This window comes from Neofelis nebulosa, chromosome 9, assembly GCF_028018385.1.
Source record: "Neofelis nebulosa isolate mNeoNeb1 chromosome 9, mNeoNeb1.pri, whole genome shotgun sequence".
Classification (NCBI taxonomy): domain Eukaryota; kingdom Metazoa; phylum Chordata; class Mammalia; order Carnivora; family Felidae; genus Neofelis; species Neofelis nebulosa.
Window position 1 is genome coordinate 40,849,707 of NC_080790.1, and position 18,248 is coordinate 40,867,954.

The 18,248-nt window shown below is 47.9% G+C and overlaps 2 protein-coding genes across 5 annotated transcripts in view; one reads left to right on the forward strand and one right to left on the reverse strand.

The window, feature by feature from the left end:
• The window catches only part of TCF7L1 (transcription factor 7 like 1), a 158,373-nt gene that overhangs the window by 118,468 nt on the left and 21,657 nt on the right, over positions 1-18,248 (reverse strand). The gene's annotated exons all lie outside the window — the stretch shown is intronic.
• LOC131484828 (large ribosomal subunit protein eL21) lies at positions 1,408-1,942 on the forward strand. Its single transcript, XM_058683519.1, has one exon. The coding sequence runs from the start codon at positions 1,441-1,443 to the stop codon at positions 1,921-1,923; it is 483 nt and encodes a 160-aa protein (XP_058539502.1). The 5' UTR covers positions 1,408-1,440; the 3' UTR covers positions 1,924-1,942.

Below are 18,248 nucleotides of genomic sequence, written 5' to 3' on the forward strand. Positions count from 1 at the left end.
CGCATGAATGGATAAACAAAAGGTGGCATATCCATGCAATGGAATATTACTCGGCCATAACAAGGAAAGAAGCACTGACACGTGCTACATGGACAGACCTTGAAAACATTATGCTAAGTGAAAGAAGTCAGTCATGATGACTGCATATTGAATTATTCCACTTAACACAGAGAAAGGAAGCAGATTAGTGGTTGCCAGAGGCTGGGGGGGGGGAAAGGAGGATGGGCGGTGAGTGCTGATGGGGTGATGAAAATGTCCCAAACTTGGATAGTGGTGATGGTCGCACAACAGTGTCTATGCTAAAAGCCACTGAGTGGTACCCTCAAAAGGATAGATTTTAGGGTACGGGAATTCTATCTCAGTGAAGCTGCTATTTTTAAAAACTGACTTGAAAGGTGCCTGGGTGGCTCAGTTGGTTAAGCGTCTGACTTCGGCTAAGGTCATGATCTCATGGTTCGTGAGTTCAAGCCCCACACTGGGCCCACTGCTGTAAGGGCAGAACCCACTTTGGATCCTCTGTCCCCCTCTTTCTCCCCCTCCCCTGCTTGCACTCTCTCTTTCAAAAATAAAAATGAACATTAAAAAAAAAAAACTGACTTGATGGGAGTTTTTTTCAACGTATTTGCTATTCCCCTATCCTCATATACAAGCATATTTGACTCAACGTAATCTTTATTAATAATTCAAAGTCATTGTTTCAATGATCAACCGATGGGCACCATATAAAACAATAAAAATAATACTTCCTCACTGAAGTGCTTCTCAATATCCCTGTATGGTGCCCTTTTTTGTTTGTCTCCTGCCTCCAATGCTCACTGCCAGGCTATCACGCAATACCCCATCGCTGTGCTTCCTCCCCCCTGCGCCTCAGCTGTGCACGTGCAGGTTGGTGCTTGTGTCAATGCTCAGAACACATCGTTTCAATCAGGCACCTGGGTGAGGCCCCCTCTCCTGAGACTGAGCAAAAAAACGTGCCAAGAAGATCACCTTGTTTTGTTTTGTCTTGTTTTGTTAATTTTAGAGGTGGGGGGAGAACAAGGGAGAGGGACAGAGAGAGGGAGGGAGAGAGGGAGGGAGGGAGGGAGGGAGGGAGAATCTTAAGCATTCTCCAAGCTCAGCATAGAGCCCAACACAGGGCTCGATCCCATGACCCTGGGATCATGACCTGAGATGAAACCAAGAGTGGACGCTCAACCGACTGAGCCACCCAGGTGCCCCTATCCCCTTGTTATCTTCATTCTCCTTTTGAAAGGGCAAGTTACGTGACAAATTTAATTTTTCCCTGGAAACAAGGTTTGTGTGAGCAAAGTATTTAAAGTATTTTAAAATTTAAAAGTATTTAAAAAGATTTGAATCTTTTTAAATACTGCTGCCACTTATTAAAAATTGTTACTTTAAAAAAAAAAGGGTGGAACCGCCATCTTCCAGTAATTCGCCAAAATGACCAACACAAAGGGAAAGAGGAGAGGTACTCGCTATATGTTCTCTAGGCCTTTTAGAAAACATGGAGTTGTTCCTTTGGCAACATACATGCGAATCTACAAGAAAGGTGATATTGTGGACATCAAGGGAATGGGCACTGTTCAAAAAGGAATGCCCCACAAATGTTACCACGGCAAAACTGGAAGAGTCTACAATGTTACCCAGCATGCTGTTGGCATTGTTGTCAACAAACAAGTTAAGGGCAAGATTCTTGCTAAGAGAATTAATGTACGTATCGAGCACATTAAGCACTCAAAGAGCCGAGACAGCTTCCTGAAGCGCGTAAAGGAAAATGATCAGAAAAAGAAGGAAGCCAAGGAGAAAGGTACTTGGGTTCAACTGAAGCGCCAGCCTGCCCCACCCAGAGAAGCACACTTTGTGAGAACCAATGGAAAGGAGCCTGAGCTGCTGGAACCCATTCCCTATGAATTCATGGCGTGATAAATGTAAAAAAATAAAAGACATCAAGACTGTAAAAAAAAAAAAAAAAAAGGGTAAGGGGTGCCTGGTGGCTCAGTTGGTTAAGCGTCCAGCTCTTGATTTCATCTCAGGTTATGATATGGTTCATGGGATCGAGCCCCATGTTGGGCTGTATACTGTCAGCACACGAAGCCTGCTTGGGATTCTCTCTCTCCCTTTCTCTCCGCCCCTGTCACCCACCGCACACTCTCTCTCTCTCTCAAAATAAATAAATAAAATATTTTAAATGGTTTATTGGGCACCTACTCTCTGCCCAGCACTCTTCAGGTGCAAAGACAGATCAGTGAACAAGTCTTATGGGTTTGACATCCTAGGGAATGGGGTGGACGATGAGGCAAATGATGGTGGTGGGTGTTACAGAGTAAGATAAAGCCAGGGAGGAAGATAAGAAAGGCTGGGGGAGGGGTACTGTGGTTTGAAACAGGTGGTCAGAGAACTGGGGAGGTGACTGTTAAACCAGAGCCACACGGTTATGGGGAAAAATGTTCTCAGTGAAGGAAGCACAGAACAGAGGCCCTGAGACAAGCAAGTGCCCGGTGGGTTTGGGAACAAGAAGTATGGATGGAACAAAGTACGTGAGGGAGCCCTCACTATTACCTGAATGTCACTTCATTACTAGAACAATTTCACCGGGGACCTACCTGTCCTACAACTCTGTTGGGTGTGCTTAGCTGGACATACAGCTGAATGTGACTTGAGATGGGAAGCACCATGGGAGTCTCATGGTGGGTATGTGACTAAAATCTGCCTTCTGGAGGCAACATCAAGGAGACATTTCAAACAGGCCTTGAGGGATAGCACTGTCCATCTCACTGGATGGTTCAGGAGAAGACACAGGAGCAGTGAAGACTGACAAACTGGTCTCTCCAAGGTGCCACCAGAACTCAATCCATAACAAAGGATGAGTTTTGGAGCCAGAAGTGGAGTGGGGGAGATAAGGAAGGTTCTTCCTATAGGATAAAAACAGCAGCTACTGAGTACCAGAGACACTTGACACATCTCATCTCCATGCATTACAATAATCTTGCAATAGTGATGTCCCAATCCCCTCCCTACAGATGACAAGATGGAGATCTGGAAAGGCCAAATGGCTTGGCCAAAGCTGCAAAGCTAGCGTACAGGAGAGCTCAACTACAAGCCCCGGTCAGCCCCACTTCATGAGTCTGTCAGTCTAACCACATGGGATTGCTGTTCATCAACTATTTTTGAACTACAAGAAGGGATATTTCCCATGGACCATACGGAGAGGCCTGGCACCCCCAATATTTACCCACAACAGAAGCTCTGAAGGTTCTTGATGGGGGCAGAACTTCTCATGAGTCCACTGTTGGGCTCAGTCAGGGGGGAGCACACACCCCAAGGTCTCCAGGCCTGGCTGTTGTCAGAGTCACAGTTAAGAGATTCCCAGTCCGGGCTCAGAACATCCAAGGGTGAGGTCCAAGAATCTGCATTTTAAAACAGAATCCCCCCACCTCAACCTGAATCACCCAGAATTGCCCTGCCCCACCCCACATCACTCTGATACAATCCTTCCCCTAACTCTGAAAAACCCACTGCCTCGCTATTCTTTGGCAAACGCCAATAAAAAATTTCAAGGAGTGCATTTTCTGAGATGTTCCTAGGCAGAAAACCCAAGGGAATTCTGTCCACAGGCTGCCTGCCCATTGTTCTGCTCAGGCTCCAGACTGGGAGTGACTACAGGGGAGAGAAGAAAGACTTTTCACACCTCCTGTGCCCAGGCTTCCTATGTAGGTGGGAAAAACTAATTTTCAAAACTCCACTCTGGGTGAGCTTCCTGGGCCCTGTTTTACTTTCTTGGATGTTCATTGCTAAGATGTGGATGAGAGAGAAGTCGCTCAAGTTAGCAGACAGAGAGGTAAGAAGAATCAGAGAGAACTCTCGCCCTTTACAATAAGTCTTTGGATAGCGGCACGAGGACGGTGGCAAAAGTGACCGAGAGGAGCTACTGAACGTAATCAGAAATTCTGGCTTGCTTTAGAGCAGTATTATGGCAGCCAGGAATGATCCATGAATTGACACTCTAAACCATGAGCCGGGTTTATGCTCCTCAAATTTTTTTTCTTTTTTATATTGCTCAATTTTCTTTTGATGAATATACAGGAGGGTGGACAGGCCCACCTCCTGCCCAAACTGACTCAATTCTATGGTTAGAGATTGCTCACTTTGTTGAAAATGCCAGACTTGATGCTTCTAAAAAATGAAGCCCACTTAGGGAACACATGGTCTCCGCCCCAACCGTAAGACGGCTCGGGAGAGCAAAGTCAGCTCGTCTCCCCACGGAAGGGAAGGTGGTATGGAACATCTCCACTCGCGGGACTGAGGGAGCCCTCCCAGGGAGTTAGCTAGCTGTTAGCCCTTGGGACCTCATCTTCCTCCCTCTGAGGTCCTTACCTTTCAAGTCTACCTTGTCGTGCTCTAGGCTCAAGTGGGCAGTAAGGTTTCAGCTACCTCAACTTTTAATTACAATATTGTTCCTTTTTTTAATTCTCATCTTTCAGTTATCTCAAAATGAGTTTAACTATCTCATGCTCAAGTAGAACCAAACCAGCGGCTACAATATCCTGATTGTCAGCCCCTTGCATTCCAAGCTAATGACTACTAACCAGGGAGCCTATAGTTATAAATCCCAGTTTGCTTTGGAAGAGCCTGCAGAATAAGGACCCAGACTAGAGCCGTCTGGCACTTCGTGATGGGAGTTGGCTGTATTCCTCACTCAGCAAGCAATGATGGAGAATGCACACAGCCACACTGGGTGCCCGAGAGTAGACCAAAAATGTAGCACAGGGTCCCTGCCCTCCCCCTAGTTAGGAAGAGGAAGACTAAGCACAGAAACAATTAAGAGAACAACACAATATGCTTTGTCTTGTTCACTAATCACTTACAGATAAAAAAACAAGTCATAAGGCTATACAATTATGTGCCAAACGAATTGTGTGTGACTGTGAGGTACACAGGAGAAAATGTGACAGCAGGCTAATCTGGAGTTCGGGTCGTCCAAGTCAACACTGTTAGAAAAGGGACCGAAGGCTGCAGGATGGCATCTGGAAGGGAAGCAGAAACACGCTAAGTGCGGGGAAGAGGTGCGGCTCAGGACTGATCAGAAGTGAGCTCGATCCGACCGGGTGAGGTCAGAGGTGGGAGGCCCGGAGAATCAGGCATTGAAGTTCAAGCTCTGGGAGTGAAGTGAAAGACGGCGTTTGCCGCTTTCCCAGAAATGAAGTTAACAAGATGATGGTGCCTTTGGAAGATGGATAATAATGGGCAGGGTAAGGTGAGTGACAGAAATGGAGACAGGATGTTATTTCAATTAGATTTCTGTCCTGCGATGGTGGCAACCTTGGCTTCCTGCTACACGCTTAGTTTCGGAAAGCGTATTTACAGGGGCGCTTGGGCGGCTCAGTCAGTTAAGCGTCAGACTCTTGGTTGCAGCTCAGGTCATGATCTCATGCTTCATGGGATTGAGCCCCTTGTGGGGCTCTGCACTGACAGTGCGGAACCTACTTGGGATTCTTCTCTCTCCCTCTCTCTGTCCCTCCCTGGCTCATGCTTTCTCTCTCTCTCTCTCTCTCAAAAATAAATAAATAAACTTTAAAAAAAAAAGTATATTTACAAATGGGTTTGAGGCCCTCCCCTGATAACCTGCCCAGGGTTGTAGCTCCTAAGCTCTGTCTACATCCAGACAGTCAGTGGATGATATGCACACTCGGCAGCAGTGAGGCTCCCCCAATTTCCCAGCACTAGCATTACATCTCCTTGGGTTCACTGAGCCCCTGCAGACACTGGAGAAGGCCTACCTAACTAAATCATCCTTCCCCACACCCCTCTGTAGCTCAGTCTAGTGTCCCAACACCGGCTCACGAGAGCTGGACTTGTACCAGGTACCAGTTCTTACCACGGGCAGCCCCATGTTGCTGGAATCAGCCAGGAGGAAAACAGGGTGGGATGTGTGACTGCAGGTACACAGCTAGGTGTTACCGCTGACCATAAAGGTTAAGTAATTAGCTGAAAACCTGAACCAAAGAAACTGGGAAAAACCAGCAAACAAAAAAATAACAATAGATACATGTGCACCAGTATCCCCAAATGGCTAAAACCAGAAAACCCAGACATGGTAAGCATTGTTATCCTATGTGGTTAGAGAATGGAGTGTTCCCACTTAATCGGATGTCCTGGTAAACGGAGCGATGCCAAAGGCACAATAAACACATGGCTTTGGGAGAAAGCTACCCCCTTAGTTTGGAGGGTGCCTTGGAATTTCTATCAAGTGTCCTCCCTTCTACCATGGTAATCAGACCTCACAACGGCACAGGCAGTGGAGCAACTATCATCCCCATTTTGCATCTGGAAGCGACGCCCAGCAGCACAGTCAATTCAGGGATGCAGGGTAGGAGGAGAGGGCTCCCGGGGACCTCCATGCCCACAAAGATAGGACCTTTCCCTACAACCCAGACCCAGTCGGGGCATCTCTTTATTCCCTAACTGTCCTCTCACCCCCTATGAAGCTCTGGACCCCCAAGAGTTGGACGCTGCCCTTGTGTCCTGCCTCTTTTTTGCTGTACCCCCGACTCCCCAGCTCAGAGAAACACCCTGATCCCAAACCTGGGATGCAGAATGCTGTGCCTACGGAGCACGAGCACCACTGCCTCCTACAACTTCCACCGAATGGACTCCAGGTCCAGATTGGACCTTGAAAATGGCAGACACACCTAGCACAGGGTCCAAATGCTACACAGGCCTGGAGATGCATCAAACCACTACCTCCAGCCTCGAGGCTGATGGGCTGTGCTTTTACAAAACTGATAATAATTCACTATACTGCGTGCCTCACAACTGAGTTTTAAAAATATGTTCCATAAATGGTTCTGTATTGTGATTATGGTGGTAGCTACACGAATCTCTGCATGGGATAAAACTGCACAGAACTATACAAACACACACCTAAGTGAAGGCTTGTGAACAATGGTGAGAACCGATTAAGGTCTATAATCCAGCTGACGGTAACAGCAACGTATCATTGTCAATGACCTGGTTTTAATATTGAGTTTGAGCTGCAGAAGATGTCACCACTGGGGGAAACTGGGGAGAGATCCCAGGACTCTCACATACTATTTTTAAAAACTACCTGTGAGTCTAATTATTTCAAAAGGAAAGTAAAAAACAAAACTCCACAAAAAAACCCATAGACCTAATCATTTGCCATCAGACCATTTTCACACCCACCAGGACCTGGGAGCTGGCACCCTCAGCATTGTCCCGGGCCACCTGGAACTGGCTGTGTGAGCCCAAGTTTCAAGTCCCAACACAGGCAGCTCAGTCATCAGTGCGAGGCTTGCACATTTCCAGAGTGACCAAGGGGAGCATGTCCCAGTGCATTTGGCTCTGGGAGGAATAAGTGGTACCCTACTTGCTCAATGGAGACTGGCTGGCGAAGGCAGGAACCAGCTTTCCCAAACAGGGCCCGACAGCACTGCAGGGCATATTTAAAGCCGGGCTTGTTCTAAAATGTTTACTTAATCCTTGACGTCTTTGAAAGTAAGTCCACGTGAGTGCACATGCACACACATACACACATGGCTTAGCCCCAAGGAGCCCAAAATAAAAGATACAAATATCAACTAAATCAGTGACTGTCAAGACTGTAATCTAGAATTATCTCCATTTATAGGATTTACCTACCCACTGGGGACAGGAAGGAGTTATTACAAACACAAAACTAGGCTTCTTAACCTCTTTAATGCCACAGACCACCCCTTGGCAGCCAGGGGAAACCTGCAGACCTTCCGCAGAATGGCATTACATGCACAAATTAAATACATAACGTCACAAAGGCAGCCAATTACAATAAACTGCAGTCATCAAAATATTTAAAAATTTTTGCCATGGTAATATTTAATTACACATGAGGTGAGACTCTTCCATAAGCCTCATAACCACCTTAATTCTGAAGCAGCGATGAGGGTAACAATATTTAGAGACACCTACAACAACTCTACCATATTGGAAAAAAATCTCTGCAGCTGCTATTGGTGGTAGTCACAGGTACTGCTCAGGTCACTATGGTTTATTGTCTCCATTCGTCATCGAAGGAAACACAAATTTTCAGTTGGTGAAAATGAAATGTAATTTTTTTTCCCCATCCAAGTGTTTGAAGCCTCCCTGAATTCTGTCCGCAGTGGCTCATGCAAAGGACAGCCTCTGGGGTAAGCAGTTGATGTGGAATTTCCATGGGAATGAAACGCTGCCTCCTCTCCACACCCTGGTTACTCCCTAACCTGTTTACCAGTGATAATGTATGTACATTCCCAAGACCTACCCATCGCATCACCTCCATCACTCTCCTCCAGAGTACAAATGCATCCACTCAATGCTGTTTACCATCAGCGCGTGACTCTGGCCTTTATCTTAGATAGGGGAGGCCCACCCCTCATTAGTTCACCTCTCCTTTCAGGCTCTCAGCTGCTTCTGCCACTGTGAGGAAATCAGAGGAATTCTATCCATCTCTGGGGGAACCTGACCATAAACTATCATCCTCCAGGTATACCCAAAACCAGGAGAACAGATGTCAGTCTGTCAGCAAGTTAGTGCTGGATGCTGATAACCAACCAGCCCTGGGCTCTGTGCTCTGAGCAATTTGAGGGTGCAAAGAAAAATATGTGGCTCTACTCAGTAAAGGCTGCAGTTAAGGTAGAAAGCTTGGACGAGGGGTGCCTGGGTGGCTCAGTTGGCTGAGTGTCTGACTCTTGATTTCAGCTCAGATCATGATCTTAGGATTCTCTCTCCCTCTCTCTGGCCCTCCCCTACTCATGTGCTCTAAATAAATAAATACATATGGGAATGCAAGCTGGTGCAGCCACTCTGGAAAACAGTATGGAGGTTCCTCAAAAAACTAAAAATGGAACTACCATACGACCCAGCAATTGCACTACTGGGCATTTATCCACGGGATACAGGTGTGCTGTTTCGAAGGGACACATGCACCCCCATGTTTACAGCAGCACTATCAACAATAGCCAAAGTATGGAAAGAGCCCAAATGTTCATCGATGGATGAATGGATAAAGAAAATGTGGCGTATATATACACACACACATATATATGCGTGTGTGTATATATACACACACACGCGCACACACACACAATGGAGTATTACTCGGCAATCATAAAGAATGAAATCTTGACATTTGCAACTACATGGATGGAACTGGAGGGTATTATGCTAAGTGAAATTAGTCAGTCAGAGAAAGACAAAAATCATATGACTTCACCCATATGAGGACTTTAAGAGACAAAACAGATGAACATAAGGGAAGGGAAACAAAAATAATATAAAAACAGGGAGGGGGACAAAACAGAAGAGACTCATAAATATGGAGAACAAACTGAGGGTTACAGGAGGGGTTGTAAGAGGGGGGATGGGCTAAACGGGTAAGGGGCATTAAGGAATCTACTCCTGAAATCATTGCTACACTATATGCTAGCTAATTTGGATGTAAACTTAAAAAAATAAAAAATAGGGGCACCTGGGTGGCTCAGTCGGTTAAATGTCCAACTTCAGCTCAGGTCATGATCTCACACTCCGTGAGTTCAAGCCCCACGTCGGGCTCTGTGCTGACAGCTCAGAGCCTGGAGCCTGTTTCAGATTCTGTGTCTCCCCCTCTCTCGGCCCCCTCCCCTGCTCATGCTCTGTCTCTCTCTGTCTCAAAAGTAAAAATAAAAACATTAAAAAAATGTTTTTAATAAAATAAAATAAATAAAAAGTAAAACAAGTTAATAAAAAATAAACAAATACATAAATAAATACTTTCTGTTATTTTTTTAAATGTTTACTTATTTTTGAGAGAGAGACAGAGCACCACTAGGGGAGGGGCAGACAGAGAGGGAGACACAGAATCCCGAAGCAGGCTCCAGGCTCTGAGCTATCAGCACAGAGCCCGATGCAGGGCTTGAACTCATGAATCACAAGATCATGACCTGAGGCGAAGTCGGTTGCTTAACCAACTGAGCCACCCAGGTGCCCATAAATAAAAACTTTTTAAAAAGGAGAAAGCTTGGATGATATTTGTTATAGGTCGAACTGTGTATGTCTCCAAAAAGATAGTGAAAGCCCTCACCCCCTGTACCTCAGAATGTAACCTTAGACATAGGGTTTTCACTGAGGGACCCAAGTGAAAATGAAGTCACGGTGGGCCCTAACCCAATATGACTGCTGTCTTTATCAAATGGAGAAATTTGGACAGACACACCCAGAGGGAGGACAATGTGAAGAGACAGAGAGAAGACAGCCATCTGAAAGCAAAGGAGACAGACTAGAACAGAGCCTTCCTTCACAGCCCTCCGAGGGAACTAACCCTGCTAACTGACACCTTATTTCAGACTCTCAGTCTCCAGAGCTGTGAGAGAAGGCATTTCTGTTGTGCTAAGCCACCCAGTTTGTGGCAGTTGACACAGCAGCCCTAGCAAATTAATACAACATATGAAATCAAATATATGGCCTGGGAAAAGGAGTTCTTAATTCAGAGCCCATCACACCATGTCTCCTTACATGTACCACTAATCGGTTTAAAACCGGATTCTGTTCAGAGTCTGCTTCTGGTCTCCGGGAAGGAGGGATGGTCCAAGGCCAAGTCTTGTGGAGGATAAGGGGCTTAGGGAATCCAAGGGTGCGTTGCTGGCAACCTACCACCAGCCCTGGTCTTACTGGGGGGCCATCACCTCGGCAGGCAGAGATCTTTTTAATCCTTTCATTCAACTATTCTATGAGGAGTTTTGGCCTAGGGCAGTGGTTTACAAACTTGGCTGTGCATTAGAAGCCCCTGGGGAGCTTTAAGAAAATTCCACGCAAGCCTGAGCCCCACCCCACACCAACTGAATCAAAATCTCAGAGGGTGGGGGTTGGGCATGAACATTTTTTAAAAGCTCCCCAGATGATTCTAATGTGTAGCCAGGGTTGAGAGCCACTGGACCCTATGACCTTTGAGGGCCTTTCCTTCTCAGAATTCGGCGAGAGTGCATTTTGTGTTTATCTTAGTGGTTCTCAGGAGCGTGCTGAGGCTGGCCTCGGTCTGATTTCTTACAGGTCCAGTCTATGGGAGCCTTTATTGGGTAGAGTGGAGCTATACTTCTGATGAGCAGGGGGGATGGTGGCAAAGAGGGCAGGGAGTTAAAAAATGCCTTTCATTAAAACATCAAATTTAATAAGATTTGGTTAGGAAGCTCCTACGTGCCAGGAACGCAAAAAATGATCCAGAACCAAGTTGACAGCTATTAAAGTGAGGAGTACCACAACTGAGGTACACACAGGGGCAGGGATCTCAAGCCACCCCCACAGCAACAGAAAGTGCCCGCAGAGATCATCTCAAAGGAGAAACCAGAATGTCTTCTGTGAGAACAAAAGAGCACGGGAAGGCTTTCTCCATGGACTGAAATGATTTTGTTCAGCTAGAAATATAGGAGACACTCCATCTGTAGAGACCAAGAAAATAGGAGAACCCCTGGTTTGGGAATCTGGTATTTAACAAGGGGTGGCCCAGCTGAGGTCTGTCTGACCTCTGTTGCTCTCTGACCTCCCGACTGGGGCTGGCTTCCGCCTGTAGCCACACAGCAGCCTGCCGACCCTGCCGCTGCCCAAAGCAAGGCATCTCAACCTAGCTATGCACAAACTTTTAAAGGGGAGCTTCTAACAAATACAAGTTCCGGCGTCCCGCGACCTAGAGATTCTGGGCACAGGGGCGGGGCATGTGCACTTTCAGAAAAGGGTAAGGAGGTGAGCTCCAGGGAACTCTGGTGGGCCAGTAATTCTCAACCTTTGGGGTACCTCACAGCTTCGATCTCCACACTTCTGTTTCTGAGGGCAGTCTGCCAGGACTATGGCCCACCACCAGCTTGCCTTGCCGGGCCCGCCTAGTGAGACCCTTGGCCTCTGTCTCCCACATGGGACTGCTCACCTGACTCCCAGCTCAGGCTCAGGCTGGCCACCAGAAGCTTGAGTTCCTATAAGGGCACTGCCAGGCCCGGCCCCCTTCCAGCTTTGGCTCCCACTCTCAAGCCAGGGTCTTGATCGCAATCTGGCCAAGGAGTTGGCCCAGAGTGCAGGCCCCATAAGTTAATCACACAGATGCTCAGCCCGCAGTGTGGAAAATCATTTTCACCCTTTCACATGGACTGAATATGCACAAGAGTATGAATGGGACTTCTGTATGTCCTGTGTGCTTCACATGTTCACCTGGCCCCCCAGACTGGAGACCACCACCCCAGGCGGTCATCTTCTGCTGCCAGGAGGCAGGAGGGGACCAAGGGAGGGCTTGGAGCTGGAGAGACCGGCCCTGCCCACTCAGGAGCACCTCCCCTCCCTAACAGCTCAGCCTCTCCCCACCTGCAAGGAAACTACACACCGACTTCTGTTCCCCTCTTGCAAGGGCCAATCACTTTGAGTGAATCCATTTTAAAAACTTTATGTACCCTAAAATGTATCCTGAGTTCCTTCAAGTCCCCAGACTGACGGAGAATCTGAAATTTTACCAGGATACTGGGCACCTGCAACTTATCCTGGACATTCTGGAGTCAACACTTCACTAACTGAGAAACATCTCTCATGAGATGAAGCTGTTCAAGTGCAGGGGGGCAGGGGGACAGGGGCACTTGGGCAAGTTGGGGAAGATTTTTTTCTGAGAGCAAGGGGGATGATAAATCCTTTGCTAGAAGGACACAGGCATATTCCCCACAGCAAGCCCAGCAAGGGGATTCATGTCTACGGGCTGATGGATCATACGTCTCTGGTCCTAATTCTTCCATACAGGCAAGGGGAGCCCAGACAGACCTCGACAACCACCCTTGTCCTACACCAACTAAAGAGGTTCTCGCTAATGTTTGCACATGATCTTCGGGAACAAAAGCAAGCCTTTTGACTTTTTTGTTTCCAAGATGTACCAAAACTTCAAAAATAAAACATGGGCTCAAATCCACGGCCAAGAGTTTCCCGTGTACTTTTGTTCAACTCATCTTTCTTCCTTGGGCAATCTCTAGCTCCGGGTTGTTGTTGTTGACAGCATTCTTTACACTTAGAATTCATCTGTGTCTTCTTATCAAAGTTTTGAAGCACTGGGCTAAGAGAAGTGTGTTTATTATAAGCAGGGAAACAGGGATGGAACGGATAAAAAATGTCATGCTGTAGGCGCAGCTGAGGAGGAAGAAGGTTGGGTTAACACTGTTTTGTCCATACTGAAGGAGCACTAGTAGGCGTGAGAGCTCAGTGCAGCCAGAATAAAAAGGACAAAGGATGCTAGGGTGCTTTCCAGAGAGTGGACTTGATTTTCATGTTTCTCCCTTATACCACTATGGACCAATGAAATTTCTGGGAAGATGCCCGTAACTTGGCCAACAAATCCTTAGGAAGAGTGCTGGAGACAGAGCAGTGGTTGCCAGGGCAAAGAGGGATGGGAGGGCACCTCCAGAGGGGTAGCACGAGGAGTTTTTAGGGATTTGGAACTGCGGTAGTGGCCACAGGAATCCATATGTGTTAAAATTTATAAAACTGTATACCAAGAAGTCAATTTTCCTGTTTATTAATTTTTTTTATTTGAAAAGAAAACCAAGCCTAGTCTTTTTTTTTTTAATTTTTTTTTTTAACGTTTATTTATTTTTGAGACAGAGAGAGACAGAGCATGAACGGGGGAGGGGCAGAGAGAGAGGGAGACACAGAATCGGAAGCAGGCTCCAGGCTCCGAGCCATCAGCCCAGAGCCTGACGCAGGGCTCGAACCCACGGGCCGCGAGATCGTGACCTGAGCTGAAGTCAGACGCTTAACCGACTGAGCCACCCAGGTGCCCCCAAGCCTAGTCTTTAGGTAGAAGGAGGCAAGATTTGGCAGAAGATAGGACACGCAGCTAATGCCCTTCCTCCCTCTTGTGACAGTGTCGCAGGGCTCTACCAGGGCCTGTATGCCAGCGCGGGAAAGCCCTTTGGGCAGGTGGGCTCTTAAACCTGAGAACCAAGGGACCACCACGGGAAAAGGAGTGAGCTGAGCCAACTGGGGAGCAGGAGACACACTTCGAGAAAAAACTGGGCCCCTACGCATTAGATGGAGAAACCGGGCCAAGAAGGACCTGGTGAGGGACAGAGGGAAACTGCCAGCCATGGCAGGAGGAGGCTGCCGGAACAGCTCGGCCAACAGCACACTCGGTCTAGGATCAGACCTGCTGTGAGGGGGGAAACCAGATGTCCCACTTTTCCTTAAGCATGCCCCTGAGCCTTGAGCCAAGAAGGCCCAAATATGATCTTTAATTTCTTGTGGGCTTCTCCCATCTCTGATGCCAAAAGGCTTACACTCAAAACCAGCCAGAGGGCCGGCAATGGTATGGAAAACAGAAGGAATGCCTGAACCGGTCTCCCTTCGTACTCTAACAGAGCTTCCAAAGTGCTAGCAGCCAGGTATGCCCTTCTTGGTCTCCAGGGCTCCTTCTGGAGAGGACATCACCGACCGAAATGTAAGGAGTGAAGAAAAGCCAAAACAGGGCAGGTATCTGCCTAACTGGTTCCTGAGTAACCCAGAGCTCACTCTACCGAGGCTGCAGCTGGGCCACGCAAGGGGCAAAGTGCATCTCTTTGGACCACAAAAGGGGCCCAAGCCAGGTTCCTGAAGGTCAGTGGTTGGTCCAAGGCATGCAAGGAGTCAGGGCAGCTCCAGGAGGAGAACACCAGGCCCCAGGGCCTCCCGCAAGCCCTAAGAAAGGACAACAGGCTACAAGAAGCTGCAGAAACCCCAGGAAGAGTTTCCTGTCTTGAGCGCCAGTCTCTCTCATTCCAGGAATCCCCTTTTCCTGAAGCTAGCTTGCTGTTATTTATTTATACAAGGCCGAACCCCACCTTGCAGGGCTCGGCAAAGCCCTCCTGCACCACAAAGCCCGATTGTGCTTCCACATCCTCGCAGCCAACTCCGAGCCAGAAACTTGCCTGAGGGAAGACAGTCTATACCAGAGATGGAAACACAGTCAGATTTAAAGGCACGGTTCTTCAATAACAGAGATCTTTGTTGGGATGGAGAACAACCTTCTGACAGACAGAAAGGCAGGGTGGGGGCTCCAGCCCATCTCGGGGCCAGGAGGCCCTTCAGCAGGTGAGCTGTGGCTATTTGGTTTTGGACCATCTCCAAAGAACCAGGCCCCATCACAGGGCTGGCTGAGGGATAAATCAGCTTGCTATTCTGCTCAACTATCCACTTACAGAGAGGCATAATAACATTTTATTAAAGCAGGACACACAGATGAAAGATACATCAATGATAGAAAACCCCAGAGTTTTGTTTTGTTTTGTTTTTTGTTTTTGTTTTTTTCCCAAAAAGAGATAGGAAAACTATTATCCCCAGAACTATTCTGGCTGAAACAACGTAATCTTGGCAACTCAAAGCACAATGATTTTTCTTAGGGCTTGCAATGTGGATGGATCTTCTCTCAGCCCGCAAACCTCTCTCAGTAAAAAGTTTGGTCAGAATTTCTTTTTAAGTTTATTTATTTATTTTTGAGAGAGAGAGAGAGAGAGAGAGAGAGAGAGAGAAAGAGTGAGTGTACAAGTGGGAGAGGGGTGGAGAGAGAGGAGAAGAGGGAGAATCCCAAGCAGGCTCAGCACTGTCAGTGTGGAGCCGGATGCAGGGCCCAAACTCACGAACAGCAAGATCATGACCTGAGCCGAAGTTGGATGCTTAACCGATTGAGCCACCCTGGCGCCCCTGGTCAAAAATTATTTTTAAACAGGCTCATAGCTCCTCACAACACATCTGTAAAGTGCGAAAACAGCCCACGGAAAGTCTGGATCTTGGTGCTCTGGATAGGTTTCACCTTCACACGGAATCCATATGATTCCGTCTATATGAGGGTCTCCTGGACACCAAACCAAAAAGCACAGAGGGATCCTGGAGGGGAGCGGATGGCTTATGTTTAAAGCACCTCCTGCCAGAAGGATAAGGGAGGAAAATGAAGTCTGTCCACTGGTCAGTTCCTCAGTGCGGCTGCACAGACGAGGCTGAGGGAGGGCTCTGAGCCGCTGTCACGGACTGGACCCCGCTTCCTGCCAGTCTCCCAGCCACTGTCCCCATCCTCTGCCCACACTGCCGGTGCACACTTGGCTGTGTGGCTGGCTCCTCACTCATACCTGGGAGAATCTAAAGTTGACCTCCCTAGGAGAAGGCTCCTCACCTTCCTTCCTTCCCACAGAAGGCTTGCTTTCCTCTTGGTCTTCCATGCAACATTCTGACAGAAGTTCCCTGGCTTCTCTGGTCCCAGGAGGCAGCTCTAAAGCTGGGCCCCGTGTCTATACAAATGATGAGTAATTCCCACTAATTGCCCCTCACCTCCTACTAACCCCAGGACCTCCCCTGAGCAGGGAAGGAGGGAGAAAGGAGGGGAGGGCCGGAAAGCCAGTCAGGGTCTCTCCCATCCTGCCCCACCCAACGGGCCCTGGGCCGGTCAGGTGCAGGCGGGGCCGGCTCTCCACCCAGAGGCCTCCTCAGCAGGGCTGAGGGTTCTACAGCTCAGGGCTTCTTGGACACAAAACTCTGGCACTGGTGACCATTTCCAAACTGCAGCCTTTGAATGCAACCCCTGGGAAGAACTCTGTGGGTCACCCAGTTCAGCGTCTTCCCTGTACATGCCACGTCCCTCAAATTCACACAAGCCATCAAGTGAGGCCCAGTGGGAGGCAGTGCCACTTAATAGGAGCTGGGCAAATCTGGGTTCTCTGCCAGTCCCTGCCCCTGGATTGTTGGGTGGCCTCAGACAAGTCTGCTTTCCTCTAGAATAAAGCAGGAATAACCACAGTCCCCGCAGGGTCATTCCGAGGATTAATGAGGGAATGTATGCAATTCTCAGGGACGCAGAGAACACTCAAAGAATAAAATTGTTATCACTGCAAGAAGCACTATTCGGAAGAAGAGAGCCTCAAGGACCAGTCCTGCTGTGTTTCTCACCAGCTCCATGAAATCAGCAACTCTCTTTGCCCCTCTGGGCTCGGTTTCTTTAGCTGCAAGTAAAATCCAACTAGCATCTCTAAGGTCCATTCTTAAATTTTTTTTTAATGTTTATTTATTTTTGAGAGAGAGACAAAGCATGAGTGGGAAAACATGGAACCCAAAGCAGGCTCCAGCACAGGCTGTCAGGACAGAACTTGACGCGGGACTTGAACTCATGAACCGTGAGATCGTGACCTGAGCTGAAGTCGGACGCTCAACCAACTGAGCCACCCAGATGCCCCTAAGGTCCATTCTTAAAAACACACGCATGCACACACACACACACACACACACACACTCTCACTCACATGGTTTATTTCCTATATGTACACAATACGTATCTGTACACCAGAGCTTCTCAAGCACAGCACAAGGACATTGGAACAATGTAATTTTTTGTTGTGAGGAAGCATCCATCAGTACATTTTAAGATGTGAAGGAGCAGCCCCGGCCTCTACCCACTGGATGGTAAGAGCATCCCCCCAAGTCATAACAACCCACAGGGTCTGTCTCCAGACCTTGTCAAAATTGCCCCGGTTGAGAACTAGTTGTGTACACACAAACACACTGATACACGTGCATACTTGCACACACATGGAATCCTAGGATGCCTACGCTGATAGTGAAGAGTTAAGCAAGGTGAGAACAGAGGAACCACATTTGCAGGTACAGCCCCTGCAATGTGTTCATGGAAACTTTACAGGGACCGAGATTACACACACACACAGGACTTTTGGACGTCTTTACATCTGTGAAACAGTTACTGTGCTCATAAAGATTGCCTGCAGACTTAATTTGGCTTGCACATACAGAGTCCTATTTAGTGCATAAATTTGCCAGGGCAAGCTCCCCAGGTCTAGTCAAAAGTGTGCTCAGGACTCGGCCTGGGCGGGGAGAAGAACACAGGGGGTTCTGTGTGCTCACTCCCTGCACACTCACCTTGAGCACACTTGAGGAAAAGGAAGCTGCCTTGGGGCAGCAGATGGCTGTGGACCATTCTTAAGGAAGAGGGCAGCTTGCCACACGCATGCTTCCCTTCGACTTCATGCGTTAGCAGGTTTGACAAAACTTCGATTTTCCCAGTTCAGAAGAGCTAGCCACGTGGCAGACAAGGCTTGTGTACACGGACATGAGACCATCCGTACGTACCTACCCACTTGCTAATCTAAGTACAAAGGAAGAATAATCACGAAGATGGAGAGGTAAGCAGAGGAGGGGAGGCAAGTAACTACCTTAGAGAGAGGTCTGTTTACCCTGAGTGTTTAAAA